The sequence below is a fragment of the Aquarana catesbeiana genome, linkage group LG05, assembly GCF_042186555.1.
Source record: "Aquarana catesbeiana isolate 2022-GZ linkage group LG05, ASM4218655v1, whole genome shotgun sequence".
Lineage (NCBI taxonomy): Eukaryota > Metazoa > Chordata > Amphibia > Anura > Ranidae > Aquarana > Aquarana catesbeiana.
The window spans coordinates 128,086,933-128,105,570 of record NC_133328.1 but is presented as its reverse complement, the minus strand read 5'-3'; the positions used below and the strand labels follow the sequence as shown (position 1 = coordinate 128,105,570).

The window sequence follows — 18,638 nt, the reverse complement described above, 5'->3', positions numbered from 1 at the left end:
ATGTGCACTAGCATTTTTTCCACATTTTATTTATAGCATCAGCATCTTTACCTAGGTTTATGATGTGTTACATTTGTGTATTAACTATATATTGTATTAACTATACATTTCCTTTTTGAGGTTATATATTGCTGCTTTGGCATCACACATTAACCATTTGGTTTTACCATTTTGTTTTCACCCAGCCATTCAGAGGCTACTTTGTGGAGCGCTGTGGTCCCAGTGAATTTCTACTGGGCCATTTTTGTGTCATATATTTATGATATATGCTAGAGCTGCACAATTAATCGTTAAAAGATCGCAATCTCGATTCACCCCCTGTGACGATCTGTATTGCAGTGTTTCCCGATTCTTTCATGTAACAAGTATAGAGTTCTCTGCCAAGTTTTTAACAACATTGTAACTTGTCTTAGATCAAAGGGATAACACTTCTGTGTTAACATGCAGGAAGTTTAACCACTTAAAGTCTAAACCTTTTTCTGACACTTGTTTCTTACAGTTAAAATCAGATTTTTTTGCTAGAAAATTACTTGGAACCCCCAAACATTATATATATATATATATATATATATTTTTAGCAGAGACCCTAGGGAATAAAATGGAGATTGTTGCAATATTTTATGTCACACTGTCTTTGCACAGTGATCTTTCAAACGCAATTTTTGGGGAAAAATACACTTCAATGAATAAAAAAAATTAAAAAATGAAACCGTAAAGTTAGCCCAATTTTTTTGTTTAATGTGAAAGATGATGTTACGCCATGAGAATCATGAGAGAATCGTGATCTCTATTCTAAGCACAAAAAAATCACGATTCTCATTTTAGCCAGAATCATGCAGCTCTAATATATGCACCATCTTGGTTTTATATCTTCCCTGAATGCTACTTGTACAGTGTATACTATTAGGTGTATGATTTTCTCAGCTGACATTAAAGCCTAATTGTAGCTTCCCAAAATATGAGCCAGTCAAAAAAATCAGGTCAGGGAGGATCAAACAATAAGGAATCTATTTATAATTGTCTTCACTCACATCACCAAGTAATCACACATTTTTCCAATTGTATGAAAATAGTTGTGTGAATCTTGAGTGAAAACATTTATAAACTGACCCCTAAAGAATCTCCTGTACTTTTTTTGAGTGGCAGGAATTTGACTCAGATGTTTAAGTGCTCAGGTGTGAATAGGCACCATTGAAAACGATTGATTTTTTTTTTTTCTTGCTTTAAGCTACAAACCACTTAGGTGCGAATGCAGCGAATAAGTGTTATTTGTTTGATCAGCTCGCAGTATAGTTCTAGTGTGCATGGGTGTGATGGAGCACATGATGTCATGAGGCTCATCTCATGCATGTACCATATAATGTTAGTCATAATCCCCCTAGATTTTATGACGTCATACTGTCCATCTAGTGCATGAGCAGTTGTAGGACAATGCTGTGAGATCTTGCAGATTTAGGTAGAAAATCTCCCTGAAGGCACTGATGATGCCTCCTCAGGGGGCATCAGTGTGGCCGGGGCTACGTCATCAGGGCCTTCAGGGAAACAAGGAAGAGGAAACAAGAAAGGTAACTAAATCAAAAAACTTAAAGTGATTGTAAAATCTAATTTTTGTCGCTATAAAAATATTAAGCATGTTATACTTGCCTGCTCTGTTGCAGTGGATTTGCATAGAGGTGCCCAGTTCCTCCTCTTCTCAGGTCACTCTTCTGTGATCCTGGGGGCACCCGAGCTGAGTCACAGCTCTCTGTGTCCATTCAGACACGGAGCCCCGACCCGGCCCGTCCCCTCTCTCCCCTGATTGGCTAGCTGACTTTGACAGCAGCGGGTGCCAGTGGCGCCGCTGCTGTGTCTCAGCCAAGCAGGAAGGAGAATCTCGCACAGCTGAGATGCTCGTGGACATCGCTGGACAGAGAGGGACCTCGGGTAAGTGTTAGGGGGGGCTGCTGCACACGGAAGGCTTTTTATCTTACTGCATAGAATGCAGTAAGATAAAAAACCTTCTTCCTTTACAACCCCTTTTAAAGTGGTTGTAAACCCTTACATATACCCAGTGAAGTGACTAACCTCAGGTGATACACAGAGATTAGAAAAATTGAAAAATGATACTGTTGGTGAGAGAGAGGATGCTGCACGCCCCTAGTAAGGCATTGATAGGAAAAAGTTCCCCATGGGGTTTTGAGTTGCAGCAATGAAATACAAAAATTGTAAGAGATATAATTTTATTTAGAAAAAATTGTTACATCAAAGAGACATTTGTTTGGGTTAAAACATGAGCTCTGTGGGTAAGGCTAATACATAAAAATTACAGCCATTGAGTACAAAAGAGAAAAACATAGCATGATATAAGTATGCAAATCATACTGAGGAACCCGATGCATTTTGACCTTTAACAGTAGAGGTCTTCTTCTGGGGAAGTGTGCAAAAAACCCTAGAGAAAGAGAGTACATATATAAGAATAGAGTCATTTAGAAACCAAAATGTCAACAAGCAAAAAATATCTATTGATTTTGACATGTGTTATGAATGGTATTTACCAATCACGGCTGAAAGAAACCTCCTGATTGCTGTACCCAAGAGCTGCCAGAAAGAGAGTACATATTATAAACAGTGGGGATGGAAAGTATTCAGACCCCCTTACATTTTTTACTCTTTGTTATATTGCAGCTATTTGCTAAAATCTGTTAAGTTCATTTTTTTCCTCATTAATGTACACACAGCACCCCATATTGACAGAAAAACACAGAACTGTTGACATTTTTGCAGATTTATTAAAAAAGAAAAACTGAAATATCACATGGTCCTAAGTATTCAGACCCTTTGCTCAGTATTTAGTAGAAGCACCCTTTTGATCTAATACAGCCATGAGTCTTTTTGGGAAAGATGCAACAAGTTTTTCACACCTGGATTTGGGGATCCTCTGCCATTCCTCCTTGCAGATCCTCTCCAGTTCTGTCAGGTTGGATGGTAACTATTTTTTCGAAATAAAATTATATCTTTTTCCAATTTTTTGTATCTCGTTGCTGCAACTCAAAGCCCCATGGGGAACTTTTTCCTATTGATACACAGAGATTAAACAAATCCTTCTACATAAGTGGTACCTGTTTATCTGCTGTCTTCTTTTTTCTGCAGCCATTCAAAGTGCAGAATTTATACAGCTTGTCTGAGCTTTCAGAATGCGGGGCAGACCCCCCTTCACAAGGCACACAGGAACAGAGCTGAGGCTGCCAGTCACATGCTGTGTGCTGGAACTCCCTCCCCTGTCAACTTTTTTCTCAGGAAAACTTGTCAGAAGTGATTCATGTAGATAGCAGTAGAAGGAGGCAGCAGACAGAAATTACTTACTGTAGTGCTCTGGATTGAGACAAGTACTGGACACACTCTGGAGAGATATGCTTTGTTCATATTTCATGTCTGATGTTTACAGCCACTTTAAGAAAAAAAAAACACAGTGCTAGTGTCCAATGGGACACAATGGCAAAAAAACCCCCAAAAAAACAGGGGTTCTATCCATTCCCTACTCTATCGAAAAAGTTTGGGTTTTAGAGATGCTTTAATTTAGCTAGTTTCTTATAGTGCCATTTATTTATTTTTTTTCAGACTTGGCCTTGAACGTGGAACAAATGCCAAAGAGGCTCTTCAAGTAATAGTGTCTTTACTAGAGGAGCATGGTCAAGGGGGAAGCTACTTCCAGGCTGGTGATCAGGGGTTCCAAAGTGCCTTTCTCATTGTGGATAGGTCAGAGGCTTGGTTACTGGAGACGGTGGGGAAATTTTGGGCTGCTGAAAAAATGACAGGTTAGTGTGCCTTGATCTACTAATATGTTAATGTCTTTTGTTCATGTATTAGACATAGTCATTTCATTTCTGGTTTAAAACCTGTTAAATAAATTCAGCCATGGATTTTGCAGAGCAGTGTTGGAAGCTCTGCTCAGTTTTCAGTGAGTTTCTATGCTGAGAATTTCCTCCCTATTACATCTGAGCATCCCATGTGACTAGAGTCACATATGTGGGTGTATTAACATGCCTCCCAACATTTTGAGATGGGAATGAGGGACACCTACTAGCAAATGTATGTAGGCATAGGACACGCCCCCTGTCACACCCCCTTAAAGGAGAATTAACACAAAAAAGGTTCATTAAATCCACAAGGGATTTTTTTTTACCACTAATATTCCTTTATAAATTTACAAATGCAGCAATTTAGAATTTGGATGAAAGGCGTAGCACTGGGAAACATTGTTTGAAAGGTAAAAAGTGCATTTTATCTACAACTATATAAATCAGACTAAAATGAGGGACAGAAGGACTAGAATACTATTGCTGAAAGACCTCTCTTCATCTGTCCACTAGATGTATACCTATCTGCGTAATGTTTGTATAAGCCAACATTTATGATGTTTTTAAATAATTGTTTGTTTTTTGTGTAATAAATTTTGATAATTTTTATACTGTTGGCGTATTACCAGTTCATTTTACATACCAGGCACCCTTAAAGTCCCACCAAACTTCCCCCTTATATACAACTTCAGGGATGTTGGTGCCTCCTCTTTGACATTGTCACCTATCCATATCAACCACTAGGGACAGAAGGACATTGCTCCAAATCAGGGACAGTTGGGAGGTATGGTATAAACAATGCTAAATGACTGCTCACTCCCTCCCTCCTCCTCCACGCCCACTAAGCAGCTAAACACAATGGAGGTGGGAAATTACATGTAGGTTAATGGAGGCTTTACCTCCCTCTTATTATAAAACACAGGCTGGAGGGGCGTCACACAGTCTGTGACTCACAGAAATCCGCCCACATCATGTTATTGCCAAAAAATAAATAAAGATTTGATTTCAAATATATATTTGTATGACAATTTAAAACAGTTTATTGATATTCATTATTTATTTATACTCTGTATTCCAAAGGCTTTTTCTTTATTTTGAACATGTGACCAGCAGCAGAGGACTAGAAATTCCTTCTGCTTATGTTTCCCTGCAGACAGGCTGGGGAAGAGCTGGGCAATGTGACAGCTGTATAACGATTAGGAAAAACGTACTTAGGTGTTTTTTTTTTTTTTTATTAAAATAATTACAGTGGCATTATCCACATACAGAAATAGAAGGGACAATGTAAATTAAACCGTGTGTGTTCACTTGAAGTACTTGCAGTTCACTTGAAGTGAGTTTTACAAAGCATCTGAAGTGATTCTGTTTTGAGTGAGCTGTAACATATCAGCCAAAAACTGAAATTTGTCTTGCAGTGATAGGTTCACTTTAACCCTTAATGTACACCTATGGATTGCCCATATAAAGGCAAGGCAAAGCAATCCCTAGCACCAAATACTACCCCTTTAGCCGCCACTCCTACTTCCATAGATACAGTGGAAGAATGAGTGTAGCCACCATAAGACACGAAGTGCGTTATTCGCAGAATTAACAAGTAGTAATAAGGCCTTATGTACACAGGGCCTCCTTTATAAGCATTTTGCATGTTTTTTTTTCCAGCCTGTAAATGCACCTCAATGTTAGCCTATGTGTCCATGCACACATAGGCTTTTACAGGTGAATTAGAAGACGAACGTTTACAGGCTGAAAAAGACCCCATTCCTGTGTGTTCAGGAGAGGAGCTTTTGAACAGAGAAAACGATTGACACGAGTAAATGCATATGCTTAAAAGCATGACACGCTTGGCGCTTGAGTGTTTATTACAGTGGCTAAAATAAATGAATATTCTCGCCAATGGAATCCATTAACGCTTAAACGCCTAAATGCGTCCAAACGCACATGCAGGAGTAAAAGACGTTTAGAGGAGAAAATTGAACGCCCTGTGTGCATAAGGCCTTAAGGGAAAAAAGCCATAAAAAAAAACTAATGCAGCCACCACATCTGAAGTTTGATAAGCTGCAATATATTATATTATTGTGTATGGATTTAGCTGCACTTTAATAGTTAAGGAGGAGTTCCTACAAAAAAAAAAAAAATAAAAGTCAGCAGCTACAAATACTGCAGCTGCTGACTTTTAATAATCGGACACTTACCTGTCCCAGGGTCCAGTGATGCGGGGGATCGGAAGCCCTGCTCGTCTCCCCCTCTGCGCGCCGTGATTGTCTGAGCAATCATATGGGACCTGTCACGTGTCCCATATGATTGACAAAAGGGAGGGGGCAGAGCTGAGCCCTTCCTGCGCCGAGGGGAAGTGATGTCACCAGCCCAGGCACTGAAGGAGGTAGACTACGAGGGACCCCCTAGCAACAGGCATTTAGAGGTGAGCAAAGAAAAAATTTTTTCCAAATGTTTGTTTTTTTTTTTTTGGGTGCAACACCACTTTAAGGTTAAAAGTTAATGTTAAATGTTGGGTCAGATTGGGTTAGCGATCAGTATCTAAATATTTTTAGCACTGAAAGCTACAACACTGAGACTTAACAAGACAACCTCAGAAATATTTTGATGTAAAACAGTATGGGGCATATTTATTAAGCAGTGATTCTGACAATCACCGTCGTTCAGTCCAGGTGTACGCGTTTGAAATGAGTGATTCACCACCAGCGAATGTCTGGTGAAAGTCACATTCACTGCTTTGTAAATATGCCCCCGATTATGCAACTTTTTATTCGCCCTTTTGAATTTCTCCTTGTCATATAGATGGTGTGAGATGTATCTGCAACCGTTTATCACTAAAGACGCAGCTAGATCTGGAACACCCAGAGCTTCGGAATTATGCTCAAAGCCAGGGATGGTGGAGTGAAGATAAAGAATTTAACTTCTCTGAAGCCTTTTCAGAAGGTGACATTGGAGACCATTGTTCAGGGAAGGAGACCTTAGAGAACAAGGATGGTAAACATTTTCTTTTCTGGAATGGATTCTAATCTTCATACATATTCTATTAGTTCATAAGGACTTAGTAAACACACTTTGAATAGCAATGGTAATGCAAAGTGAACTTGCACATAGAAGCTAATTCAATTTCAGCTTAATGATCACATCACCACTGATTGGTTGTTCTGGATTACTGCAGCTTGCATATTGGGGTTCACATTCCTCGAACAGTCCCTGGGATGCAAAAGAATAAAAACATGAAGCCTGATATCCATGCAGACCTGAATCATTTGCCACTAGATGGTGCTGTACACATAGACAATATACAATGTACAGCAATAATAAGATAAAGAAATGATGTCCTGCTGGAATTCTCATATTTATTTTATTTTTACAGGTATTTTTATAGGACTGACAATTTATGCATCACTTTACATACTTTTCACTCACATACATCCCTGCCCTCAAAGAGCTTACTATCAAAAGTCCTTATCTTACATGCACACTAGAGCCAGTTTAGACAGAAACCAATTAACCTACCAGTATGTTCTGGGAGTGTGGGAGGAAAGCTATGCAAGCACAAGGAGAACAAACAAGTATCTCGACTGGGATTTAAAATGGAAAACATAGTGGTGCAAGGCAGAAGTGCTAACCACTACGCCATTGTAAAGCCCAACTCTGTTTTCTTTTAACTCCTCAAATTGCTGTCATTACTTGCCGCATCTGATTTGTTACATTTTTCTCTTGAGGCAGATCACAGTTAATTAAAAAATGCATTATATTTGCACATATGCAGGGTTATGCAAACTTTTTGATAGATAAAAAGTGCATTTTATATACATCTATATAGATCAGATCAAAATGAGGGACAAATGAGGAGGAATGAGGGACAGAGGGACATTGTTCCAAATCAGGGATAGTCCCTCGAAATCAGGGACAGTTGGGAGCTATGGTGTAGTGTGATCCCACTTAGACTATATAATGCGATACTCTTCTCTCCATAGCCCGCTGTGTCTCTCACTAGCATCTTTTTTCTCTCTCCTTAAGTAATGAGCTAAGGATCAGGCTGAATCTTCAGAAAGCAGTCACGTGATTGTAGGCCACTGGCACAACCCACTGCGGCCAGTGGCCTACAATCACGTTGCTCTGTGCTCTGTAGCCTCATATAATAAAGGGGCGGGGATGCTGACCGATATCATTATCCAAAAATGGCCATATTAGGCGATGATGTCATTAGCATCCCTGCCCCCCTTGTTACGTTGCAAGGTGGGGAATTCTGCAAGTGTAGCAGGATGTGTGCCACATGAGGGGTCTCTACAGTCACATGCATCTAAAACGTGCCTTACTGCACATGTGTTAGAATGTGTTTCTTGCTTGCATGCCATGGGTGAAGAACCTTCCAGATCCAAGGCCATCAAGGTCTTTTAAACCGCATCTAGTGGGGAAATGTTATAAATTGTGTGCAGTTTTTTTTATCTCTGTCTGTGACTCCATTGGCATATCTTCCAACTTTTTGAGATGGGAATGAGGGACACCTATCAGCAAAAGCATGCAGGCATAGGACACACCCCCTGCCATGACCCCTTAAAGGAGAATTGTACCAAAAAAAAAAACAAGATTGGTTAAACCCACAAGTGCTTTTTTACCACTACTATTCCTTTATATTGGCTTTTGGAATTTACAAATGCAGCAATTTAGAAATCCTATGAAAGGTTTAGTGCTGGAAAACACTTTTTGATAGATAAAAAGTGCATTTTAAAAACATCTATATAGATCAGACCAAAATGAGGGACAAATAAGGGACAGAGGGACATAGCTCCAAATCAGGGACAGTCCCTCGAAATCATGGACAGTTGGGAGCTATGCATTGGGGTGGTTTTCTTTCACTTGTCATCCATAGGACATCAGGATAAGAAATGAGGGAATAGGGTCACCAGCACAGGAAAGCATAGAAAGCAAAAAAAAAAAAAAAAAATCTCAGAAGTTCTAACCTTACCCTGCTGTAATAATAAAAGTTTTAAAGATTTTTTTTTTTTTTTCACGATTTGAGAAATTTCCCACAACTTTCCATACCTTTGTCCTCTTACCAGGATAGGAAGTGTGAGGACATCTTTGTGGGGCACAGTGAAAGCCTACAAGCAGAAAAGGCTGTCCGCTGCTCCCAAGCCATGTATGCTGGTCACCCTCTTAGCTAGCCGGGTGCCAAAGCCAAGCAGGGGCTCCTCTTCACCCCAAAGTATGCAAAAATCCAAAAGCAAGAACCTAGGGGGCACACTGTAAAGGCCAGCGTGAATAAAGTTTTTTATTTTTCCCAGCTGAGGCTTCATGTTGCTTGACTCACGCCAATAGATATGGAGAGCTATGTGAATGGTGCCACAAGTTTTAAATAAAACATATATTCCTGTCAATAATATTAACTCTTATTAATCTTCAAAGATTATTATATTTTAAATAGACACAGGATTTAGGTGCTTGATGGACAAGATCTATTATCCATGTCACATTGCTGTGGAGGATCCTTAAGCTATTAGATCATATAAACAACCAAGTTTTTTTTTGTCTATCTTTTTCCTCTAGAATTGACAGTGGAATCGGTGATAAACGTCCTTCGTAATAAAAGTAGTGTAAATTGTGTGGACACCTTCCTGACTACAGCTAGTTCTGTATCTGTTCTAACTCAGGATGAGAAACGGCATTGTATTCACTTCCTTACTGGCACACCAGACCCCTCTAGGTATATTTTTATTTATTTATTACAGGTATTCCTATACCATTGACAATTTACACAGCGCTTTACATATACATTGTACATTCACATCTGTCCCTGCCCTCAAGGAGCTTACAATCTAAGGTCCCTAACTCACATTCACACATACACATACTAGGGCCAATTTAGACAGGAGACAGGACAGGACTTTGGAGTGTGGGAGGAAACCGGAGTACCTGGAGAAAACCCATGCAGGTAAAGGGGGACCATGCAAATTGCAGGCAGGTAGTGCCATGGTTGGGATGCAAACCGGCGACCCAAAGTTCTCTCACCCTTCCGTATCAGGACAACAAAAACAAGATCGGATTGTGGCATCCTGCCCCTCTCCTGTTGTTTATAACATGCAGGTGACGTGGTTCGGCAGTCTTCGGAGAACAATGTAATTGACAACAGCACAGATGGAGAGCAGAGAAAGTTATCAGCTCACAAGATTTCCAGCAAGATCAACAGATATTTTTTTTAACTTACCAAACATATAGCAAAACCCTACCAGTGGTCTATTTTCCAAACCAAAAGGGATCAAAAAAGATAAGTTTATCATTAGGGTCCTTACACACAGGCACACTTTGCTCTGTTCTGCAGGGGATTTGTGAGCAGATTCCATGCCAAATTAGAGCTGAACGGGATGGATATCAGTTTTGTGACATCTATGTCCATTCATTTTTTTTTCACACCTCAACAGTGGATTGTGGTGGCCCTGTTTTGTATCTATGGGCTGCCGGATGTAAACAAATTGTGTCTGTTTACATCAGGATACCTCCGATCTGTCACATTTAGGTCCAGAAAAACAGATAAGGATGCAGTTGAACAGACATGTTGGTAGGCAGATGTTAAAGGACAAAGTCCTTCATATCACCTTCCTATATACCTCTATGGAGAAGGTCACAACCACAGATCTGATCACATCCATCTGAAAAATTTGCAAGTAGACCTGAGCAGAGAAGTTAAGCTTGTTTTTTTCCTTGGATTTATCCTTGGCCTTGTTTAGACCTGATCAGAGAGCCTGTGTGAAGCCACTCTTGGGGTTCACATACACTTTAACTGACTTGACTTATGCTGGCCATGCACTATACAAAAAATTGTTCAAACTCATTTTGGAAAAAGAAACACTCGGCCGTGAGAGCAAACGATAGTACCATCAAGTAATGAGTAATTTCGATCAATAAATCATTCAATAGACCTGAATTAATCCTTTTTTTGTCTGTTATGTCACATATGCACAGTGCAAACAGTTCAATTTTTAACAGGCGAGAAATACAAATCTCAAATTCCAACCTATTCCTTTCTTTTTTATGGCTCTGGAAAGTCAAAATCGATTCTCTATTTGTGCCCACTAACTGGAAGAAAAACGGACAAATTGTCCAAATGACAGATTTTCAAACGATTTTTCGGCTAGTGTATGGCCAGTATTTGTGTAGTCTGTCATTTCTGTTGGTTTCATTGATTTCCAGGTCTGTATTTAAACCCTTTATATTTGTGGAAGATGTAAAAGCAGTCCCAAAGGTCCAGTCATCTTGTGCTGAAGACTGTCATCATGAACATTCAGAATATAAACATGAACTATATGAAGCTCATCAGTGCGCTATATCTTTAATGGACAATGACAAAGTAAGCGATTTTGTAATCAGAAGTTATTATCATTTAATTCATACTAAAATATTGTCTGATCGTAATGCCATTTAATGAAGTATAACCATTTTTTTTAGCTTTGTATGGAGTAGGGAAGGTTTGGAATTGCCGCAATTTTTATTGTTGTCTGTGTCACCGCTGGGTAGTTGCGCTCTATCTGTCCTGTGACCATTTTCACCAAAAAGGGGGGATTTACTAAAATTGAAGTACACAGACTCTGGTGCATATTAATTAGTCGGCTTTTAGGTCTTATGCCCCTTTCACAAGATCAGACCGTTCAGGTCCGCCTATCAGTATTGACAGCGGACCTGAACGGGCGCTCCATGTTAGCCTACGGAGCGACAGATGTCAGCGGAGACATGTCCGCTGACATCCGATCCGCAAAAAGCAGACGGATGGCCCTACGTCCAGATCCGTCGCTATCGGATCGGGTAAGATCTGATGAAAACGGACATGCTGTCCGTTTTCATCCGATCCCTCCATAGGCAGCAGCGGTGCCTGACAAGCCCCTCCCCGCTCAGTGAGCAGAGAGGGACCTGTCATCCGCCGGCTCAGCGGAGAGCAACGGAGAGATCTCCCGCTGAGCGGGCGGACTGAGGCAGACTCCGTGGAAGCGGAGTCCGCCTCGTGTGAATGAGGGCTTATTGTCAGAGCCTAATTGAACAAGCTGAGGTTAGAAGCTGATTGGTTACTACGTACAGCTGCACCAGATTCTGTGTTCTCCAGTTTTATTAACCCCCCCCCCCCCCAAAGTGTTTGGGAATCAAACATTTTACAGTTGTCATTAGAACAAGAAGTGAGGGGAAATCTTTCAGTGGGAACATTGGGTGAGAACCGTCTAAATTCCCCTCACTTCAAAATGATTTAATCAGGCAGTAATTTACTGCCTTGAATCACAGATTTACAGGCAATATGACTTCCGTAGGAATACTATGTCTGTCTTGGCTCCTCTCCAGCCTCCTGGCTCTCCCCTAGGCCTAGATGCGTTAGGCTGCTGGCAGGAATCTTTTTGGAGGGCCATTTGGCATCTGGCATGCATTGGGCAACATGATGTGGCAGTACAGTGGTCAAACAGGTGTGTGTCAATGGAGGCAGGGGGCACTTAGTCACTGTGAGGCCCCTGTCCCCGGCTCCTTTAATCCTGCAGGGTGTTGGGCTACTTTTGTGTAGAGGGCTGCAGTGCACAATGTGGCCCCTGGCATTTGGACGGGCCACTCTATCACAGATTAAGAGTAGGCACCTACAGAATGCGTGGCAGCATGCTCTGTCTGTTGTCGGTGAGCAGAACTTGAGCAGGAGGATGACAGGTCACTGAGTTCCTCCTGGCCACCGAGGCCTGTGCTGCTGCTGTCCAGTTTCACGTGGTAACCAGGAAACTCTTTATTTATAGTAATAGAAAAAGTTCTAAAAACTTGGGTCATGTGAGCACTCCCTGAACAGCGGTACCCAGTGCAGGCCGGACCACTAGGTACATCACTGCCTTTTTTTCACCTCCTGGCTTTCTAAATGTTTCCACATGCCCATCAAGGAAAGCACATAGAAAGAAAGACTTATAGTGTAAAAACATATCTTTATTAAAACCATCATACATAAAACCAATCCATTTGTGCTCACAAGAAAAATGTTTATACCAGCACTAGAAAAATTTCAATATTTGAATGTATTTGGCACTTCACCATTATACTTCCTGAGCTGCGTGAGTGCGTTTGACCGCCCCTCAAGTACATGCTGATGTCAGAGTACCTTCCCTCCCTCCCTCCCAGCACATTTCGTCTCCCCGGATGTCATCGGGAGCGGGCATAAGCCAGTTTTCTGTGATGTGATGTTCTTTCAGGATAACTGTATGTTTTGCATCTCACAGAACTCAGGGAAATCAGTCATAGCTATACATGGTACTTGTCAGATTCTTCAAAGACTAGAAGTTTAAGGGCCTGGTCATAGCAGTTGCCACGCTATACCACAGTCGCTGGCATCTGCCATGAAGAGACCTGTGCAGTGCGCTGTAAGAACTCTTCACATGTTTCCCTTTTTTTTTTTTTTTTCTTTTTTGGAATGTCCCAAAATGACATGTAATTTATTTTATGAGATACAACACTTTGCAATGCAGTGCAGTGTGTTGCAACAAGCTGGCCAAAAATGCAGCATGTCCTACCCTTCTAGTGGTGTGAAATGTACTCATAGGACTCGGGGCAAATTGCCCTGTCTATGCATTGGTAATACGTTTGGCAAAACTGCCCAGTTCAGCCGATTGCATATGGTGTGAATGGGCTCTAATTGTCATCTGTGAATTCTGCTACTTTATTGCCCCTGCAGTGTAATAAAGGGTTTGTTATACATATAGTATGCACATTATTACACTAATCTAACCTTCATATAGAAATCTTTATATCCTCATATAGAGTTTTTCTTTGCCATGAATGAGTCAGAGTGTCTGATACACAGATGTGCAAGAAGATCCAACCTCTAATGGTGGCCAAACATTTGTGATCAATTTAGGTACAGGTGATCACAAACAAGAAATTTATCATTGATTAAAATATCAAATAATGCAACACAAAGTATTGTTTCACACTGAAAATATTGATGGGAAATATAATCTATTAGTCATAAACTTTAACAATCTATTAAAACAATCAAATCCATATAATTGGCTTAATGAGACATGCATATATTTGTTCAATCAGCCAGAAGTGATCAATAAATAATAAATAAATACATCAAATAGAATAGTCCTGCCAGGACTAATTGACTTGGCATCAAAATCAATCCAGAGCTCTCTAATTTTAACAAATTGAGGGTTTCTGTTTTTTGATTCAATTTTATCAGTTTAGTTTTATTGAATAATTGATAAAAAATGATCATATTGATTCATGTTTGGCCACTATGACTCTATGAGGATGATTTTGACAGGAAAAAAAATGTATTTGGAGGCATCTTGCTGGACCTGCTGTTGGGCATGAGGGGCAATTTGATATAATCATTAAAATCAAATGTTGCCGTTTTCATTGTGTTTGTGTAGGAAGCAGGAGATAAACTTCTGTGCACCATGCTAGATCTGGAGAAACAAGGTATAGATGCCATGGAAGACATGCTCAATAGTTCAAATCCAATAGACCCTGCAGAAGTAGTAGATCTTTTCTATGACTGCGTTGACACAGAGATCAAATTCTACAAATGAGGTAAACTACATTTCATGGGGTGTTGATGACACACTGTTTCATTATTTACTCCTTGCCAGTCTGTTTTACTAAGGCTGTTAACAGCAATGTAGATATTTTATGGAGACTTAAGCCCTGTACACACAGAATGTCGGGAGACATTTGCCGGTACAAAAAATACCGGCCGACATTCTGCCCATGTGTATGTCGGTCTGTCCAACAAAAGCCGCGCATACTGAAAAACCATCAGCCGTCAGACTCCCGATCAGCGCTCTGAGCCAGTGGCAGAGAGCGCTGATCGGAGTGTTCTGCCCATGTGTACGGGGCTTAAAATTGACTAGAACCTGTTGCAGGCAGCATTTTTCCTAAGAGTCACTAGTTGCTACTTGTCCCCTAAAACACAAAGCAAGCAGATTCTGTGTGACAGTTAATTCATATACTGTACATGGTGATTGCTCAGGTTGAACTTGGTGGAACAGGTTGAACATGCAATGTCTCTTCTGCAATAAAATACACCTACCCACCCGTTTGTTATCATCTGTAGAATATACGCTTAGCTGCATATATGCAGTTCAGCTTACACTCTGGCACAGTGTCTGTGTGTCAAGATGACTGCATTTCTGTGCATGCGCTGAAGCCGAAGACCAGCTCCTGGAAGAAGCTGGGGAGAGGATGCTGATGACGGCAAGGGACCCTTGTGGGTGTTGGACCATTAAAACAGAGGTAATTATTGCAGACTTTAGTTCTGGTTTAAATTGAGTGGGACTAAGTGACAGGCTGAGTTAGGAGGTTACCCTGCATAAAAGAAAAAGGACCTGCTCAGTCTCTTCAGATTCTTTGTTCAGGCCAACTATTACTCCCAGTAGAGTAGACTAAAGACCTGCTCTCTACGTACATCAGGTGCCCTATGTAGTGAAAGTACAAACTACAAATGTGTTCTACTTGGTTTTCATGTATTTTACCAACTCAGTTTTGTTTGCAGCAATCAAGCATTAAAATCTTACCACATATAACCTTTGTAATATTCTGTATATAGGTCACACTCAGAGTAGGCTATGTGACAAGATTTTAGTTGACATAGAATAAGACCTCTATTATCACTGAACACATTTTTACCTGTCATGGGCATCTTCAGTTGCCAATAACAAGGTGTTTGAGGTGGGAAAGGACGGAGCTTGGCTCTTCACAAGGAAATCTGACCATTACTGGCATACGAGTGGAACCAATATTCTAAGCAAGGTGGGCGAGGGTGCAGTTCTTTTATTCCACTTTATATTCTCTTAAATAGTATTTGAAAATATAGAAAGTTATAGAAAGTTTGGCTTTTAAAGTGGACCTTTCAGCAAAAAATACATTATGCCCTGTTCTAATCCTTCCCCTCCACCCCTCCCCAGGCGACCTTTTTATTCATTTTTTTGCATTTATTTTACTCCCTTTTCTTTATTTACATTCCACCTCCCCTCTTCTTCAGTTCCCACCTAGGTGAGCTTGATGGTCCTGAAACCTCCGCCAGCTTCCTGGGATAACCATATCACATATCCCAGAAGGCATCAGCTTCTATGCAGCATGAAAGATGGATCCTACGTTGCATGATTAGGGGGCCAGCTGCCAGGGCTGGTGCAAGGATTTGACATCCTAGGCAAAACCTAATTTTGCCACCCCCCCCGGCTCCACCCTCTTTTCCCTGCCCATGTATACCCCACCTTTTTAATGAAGTGCCCATCAATGCAGCCTCACCAGCGCCCATCAATGCAGCCTCACCAGCGCCCATCAATGCAGCCTCACCAGCGCCCATCAATGCAGCCTCACCAGCGCCCATCAATTGCAGCCTACCAGTGCCCATCAAATACAGCCTACCAGTGCCCATCCATGAATGTTTGCTTGCTTCTATTTATTCGCCTCTATGACACTATGTGCAAACTGAGCGGCGGCTGCCTGCTGATGCTGAGACTTAGTTGCTTGCTGCAGAGAGAAGAGAGTAAGAACACCAGTGGCCGGGCGCCCTAGGCAGCTGCCTAGTTTTTCTAGTGGTAGCACCGGCCCTGCCAGCTGCAAGAACAAGAAAAGCCAGCTGGTTCCCGATGATGAAACAAAGATGGCGGCGCAGGACTGGGTGTGCAGCAACAGATCAGCAGATTGCAATAGAACAATGTGGGATTTGCTGGGCATGTAAGAATGTTGAATAAGGATTACTCCGGCAATCCTCAATAATGGTGAAGGGAAACAAACATTTTTCAACGGAAGAGATGAAAGTTCTCCTCAAAATCAGTAGTAAACGGCATTAACAAAAAACAAAAACTGCCCCCCCCCCCCCCCCGCAGACTCATGTCATATAGTGCAAGAATGTACCGCATACTAGCACATTATCACAGACTTGCACCCAGCCAAACAAAAAAAAAAACAGATACCTGCAGCGGTGCACTGTCACCGCTAACAGGGAATCCATCATCACCCAGTCTTCCTTCCGGATTTGTGGGCTCTGGGCGTTTGAATGGAGATGACGTCACTACTACGGCACAGCTCTCACAATGGATGGCGTGCCATTCATTAGGAGCGCAATGCGCATGCGCTGATGATGTCACCTGCTATTACACATGTAAATATCTTCTGAACGGTAGACATTTAATAGATATTTACTGTACCTACAGGTGAGCCTTATTTTAAGCTTGCCTGTAGGTACAAGATAAAAAGCAAAATTTGCTAAAGCTTTAGGTGTTGTCCTTTATTGACTTACCTAATTTATTAACCCTTTTGTACCTAAGGGTAAAACAAATCTTAATGTCTAAGCCCAATTTTGCAACTTTGACATGTGTTAGTAAAACCGTACAGATCATCACAATTACTTTGTGCATCCAGGTGGATTATACTTTGTTTTTTTTAAGCAAAAATTGGGCTTTCATTTGGTGGTAAATGATAATAGATATGCCCTTAATTTTTTTAATTATCTAAGAAAAACTGGCCCAAAACAGTAAGAAAAAAAAATATATATATATGTTTTAAATGTAATGGTATATTTATTGTTACTGCCATAACCTACCACCAAAGTACAACCCAAAATAAATTCTTCTGCTCCTGACAATTGCAGCAATACCACATATGTGTATGTTGGTTGTTGTTTGTACCCGTAGTACAGCCCAGAAACAATAGTGCACATTTTGCTTTTTTTTATCCTACCTAAAACACAGCGACACTGACACTAACTGACATTAATACTAATTTAAGAAAAAAAAAAATCCTGTCCGAAAAATACTGACCCTGACCTTGACCTAAACACTAACCCTGTGGCTGACCTAGATCAAACCTTGATCTAGTTTTTTTGTTTAATTTTTTTAATTAGCATTATAATTTTTTTTCCTACACACTTTTTTTCTATCTCTTCAAGAACAGAGAAAGATACAATGTATCTGTCTCATCCATTCACAGAGACAGAAGACATGGGGCAGGTTTCACAGTGACTGATCACTGTTATAGCCAATCAGAGGCTATCTGGGTCCCAATTGTGTTAACGGGACCCGGGGCTTTCAGTGAGACCCTGGTCTTTATGCTGGGAGTATACCGCACAAAGAGAGATATGCAAATATGCAGCCCCACGAAAAAAATCCCAGTCCAATGGGGCTACATATATGCGTACGGTCGGCCTGAAGGGGTTAAAGGTGCCAGGCTCTTGGGATGTCCTAGATCCCTTCTTCAGGCTTTATAAGACATCCAAAAGCTTGCATCTTTATTACCTTAGGTTAGCCAATAAAGGGTATCACTTAAACTCTCTAAACTTTCTGCATTGATTTAATGCTAACACTGTAAATAGTCTATTACTGCTAAAGGACATATGTAAAAGCTTGAGGACCTCATCCCAGTTGACATTGTAGTATTCTGTGGGAAAATGTTTCTGTTCAACTGACCTCCTGTTCATTTATCCCATAAAATAACTCCTAAAGATGAGCAAAGTGATATGCAAATATATCTGTTAGACTGTACAAAGTTTATAACATTTTTTACTTATATTTTATGGGCACTTGGTTACTGAGTTATATTTACTTACCTTTCTATCTTCCATGACCTTTTTACCTTATTCACTTTTTCAAACTGAGTTAGAAACTGGTATGTTTATAAGCATGTACGGCATTTATAATATGGAATCTATAGTGGAAATGAAACCTATATCTTTATAGTATACAGCAGCCTTTTTCAAACCGGGTGCCTTGAGGTTCCTTCAGGGGTGCCTTGGCAAAATGCCTAAAAATTGTCAAAAAAATTAAATACAAGTCAGCAGGTGGATGT

At 40.6% G+C, this 18,638-nt stretch overlaps 1 protein-coding gene across 2 annotated transcripts in view; it reads left to right on the top strand.

Moving 5' to 3' along the window:
* SCRN1 (secernin 1) overlaps positions 1-18,638 on the top strand; it is a 53,711-nt gene that overhangs the window by 34,097 nt on the left and 976 nt on the right. For both annotated transcript variants that reach the window (XM_073630177.1, XM_073630176.1), the window contains exons 4-8: positions 3,598-3,794; positions 6,633-6,824; positions 9,384-9,540; positions 11,025-11,181; positions 14,222-14,381. In XM_073630177.1, the coding sequence (XP_073486278.1) occupies positions 3,598-3,794; positions 6,633-6,824; positions 9,384-9,540; positions 11,025-11,181; positions 14,222-14,380 (862 nt within the window). In that variant the 3' untranslated portion in view covers position 14,381. The remainder of the gene's footprint in view (positions 1-3,597; positions 3,795-6,632; positions 6,825-9,383; positions 9,541-11,024; positions 11,182-14,221; positions 14,382-18,638) is intronic.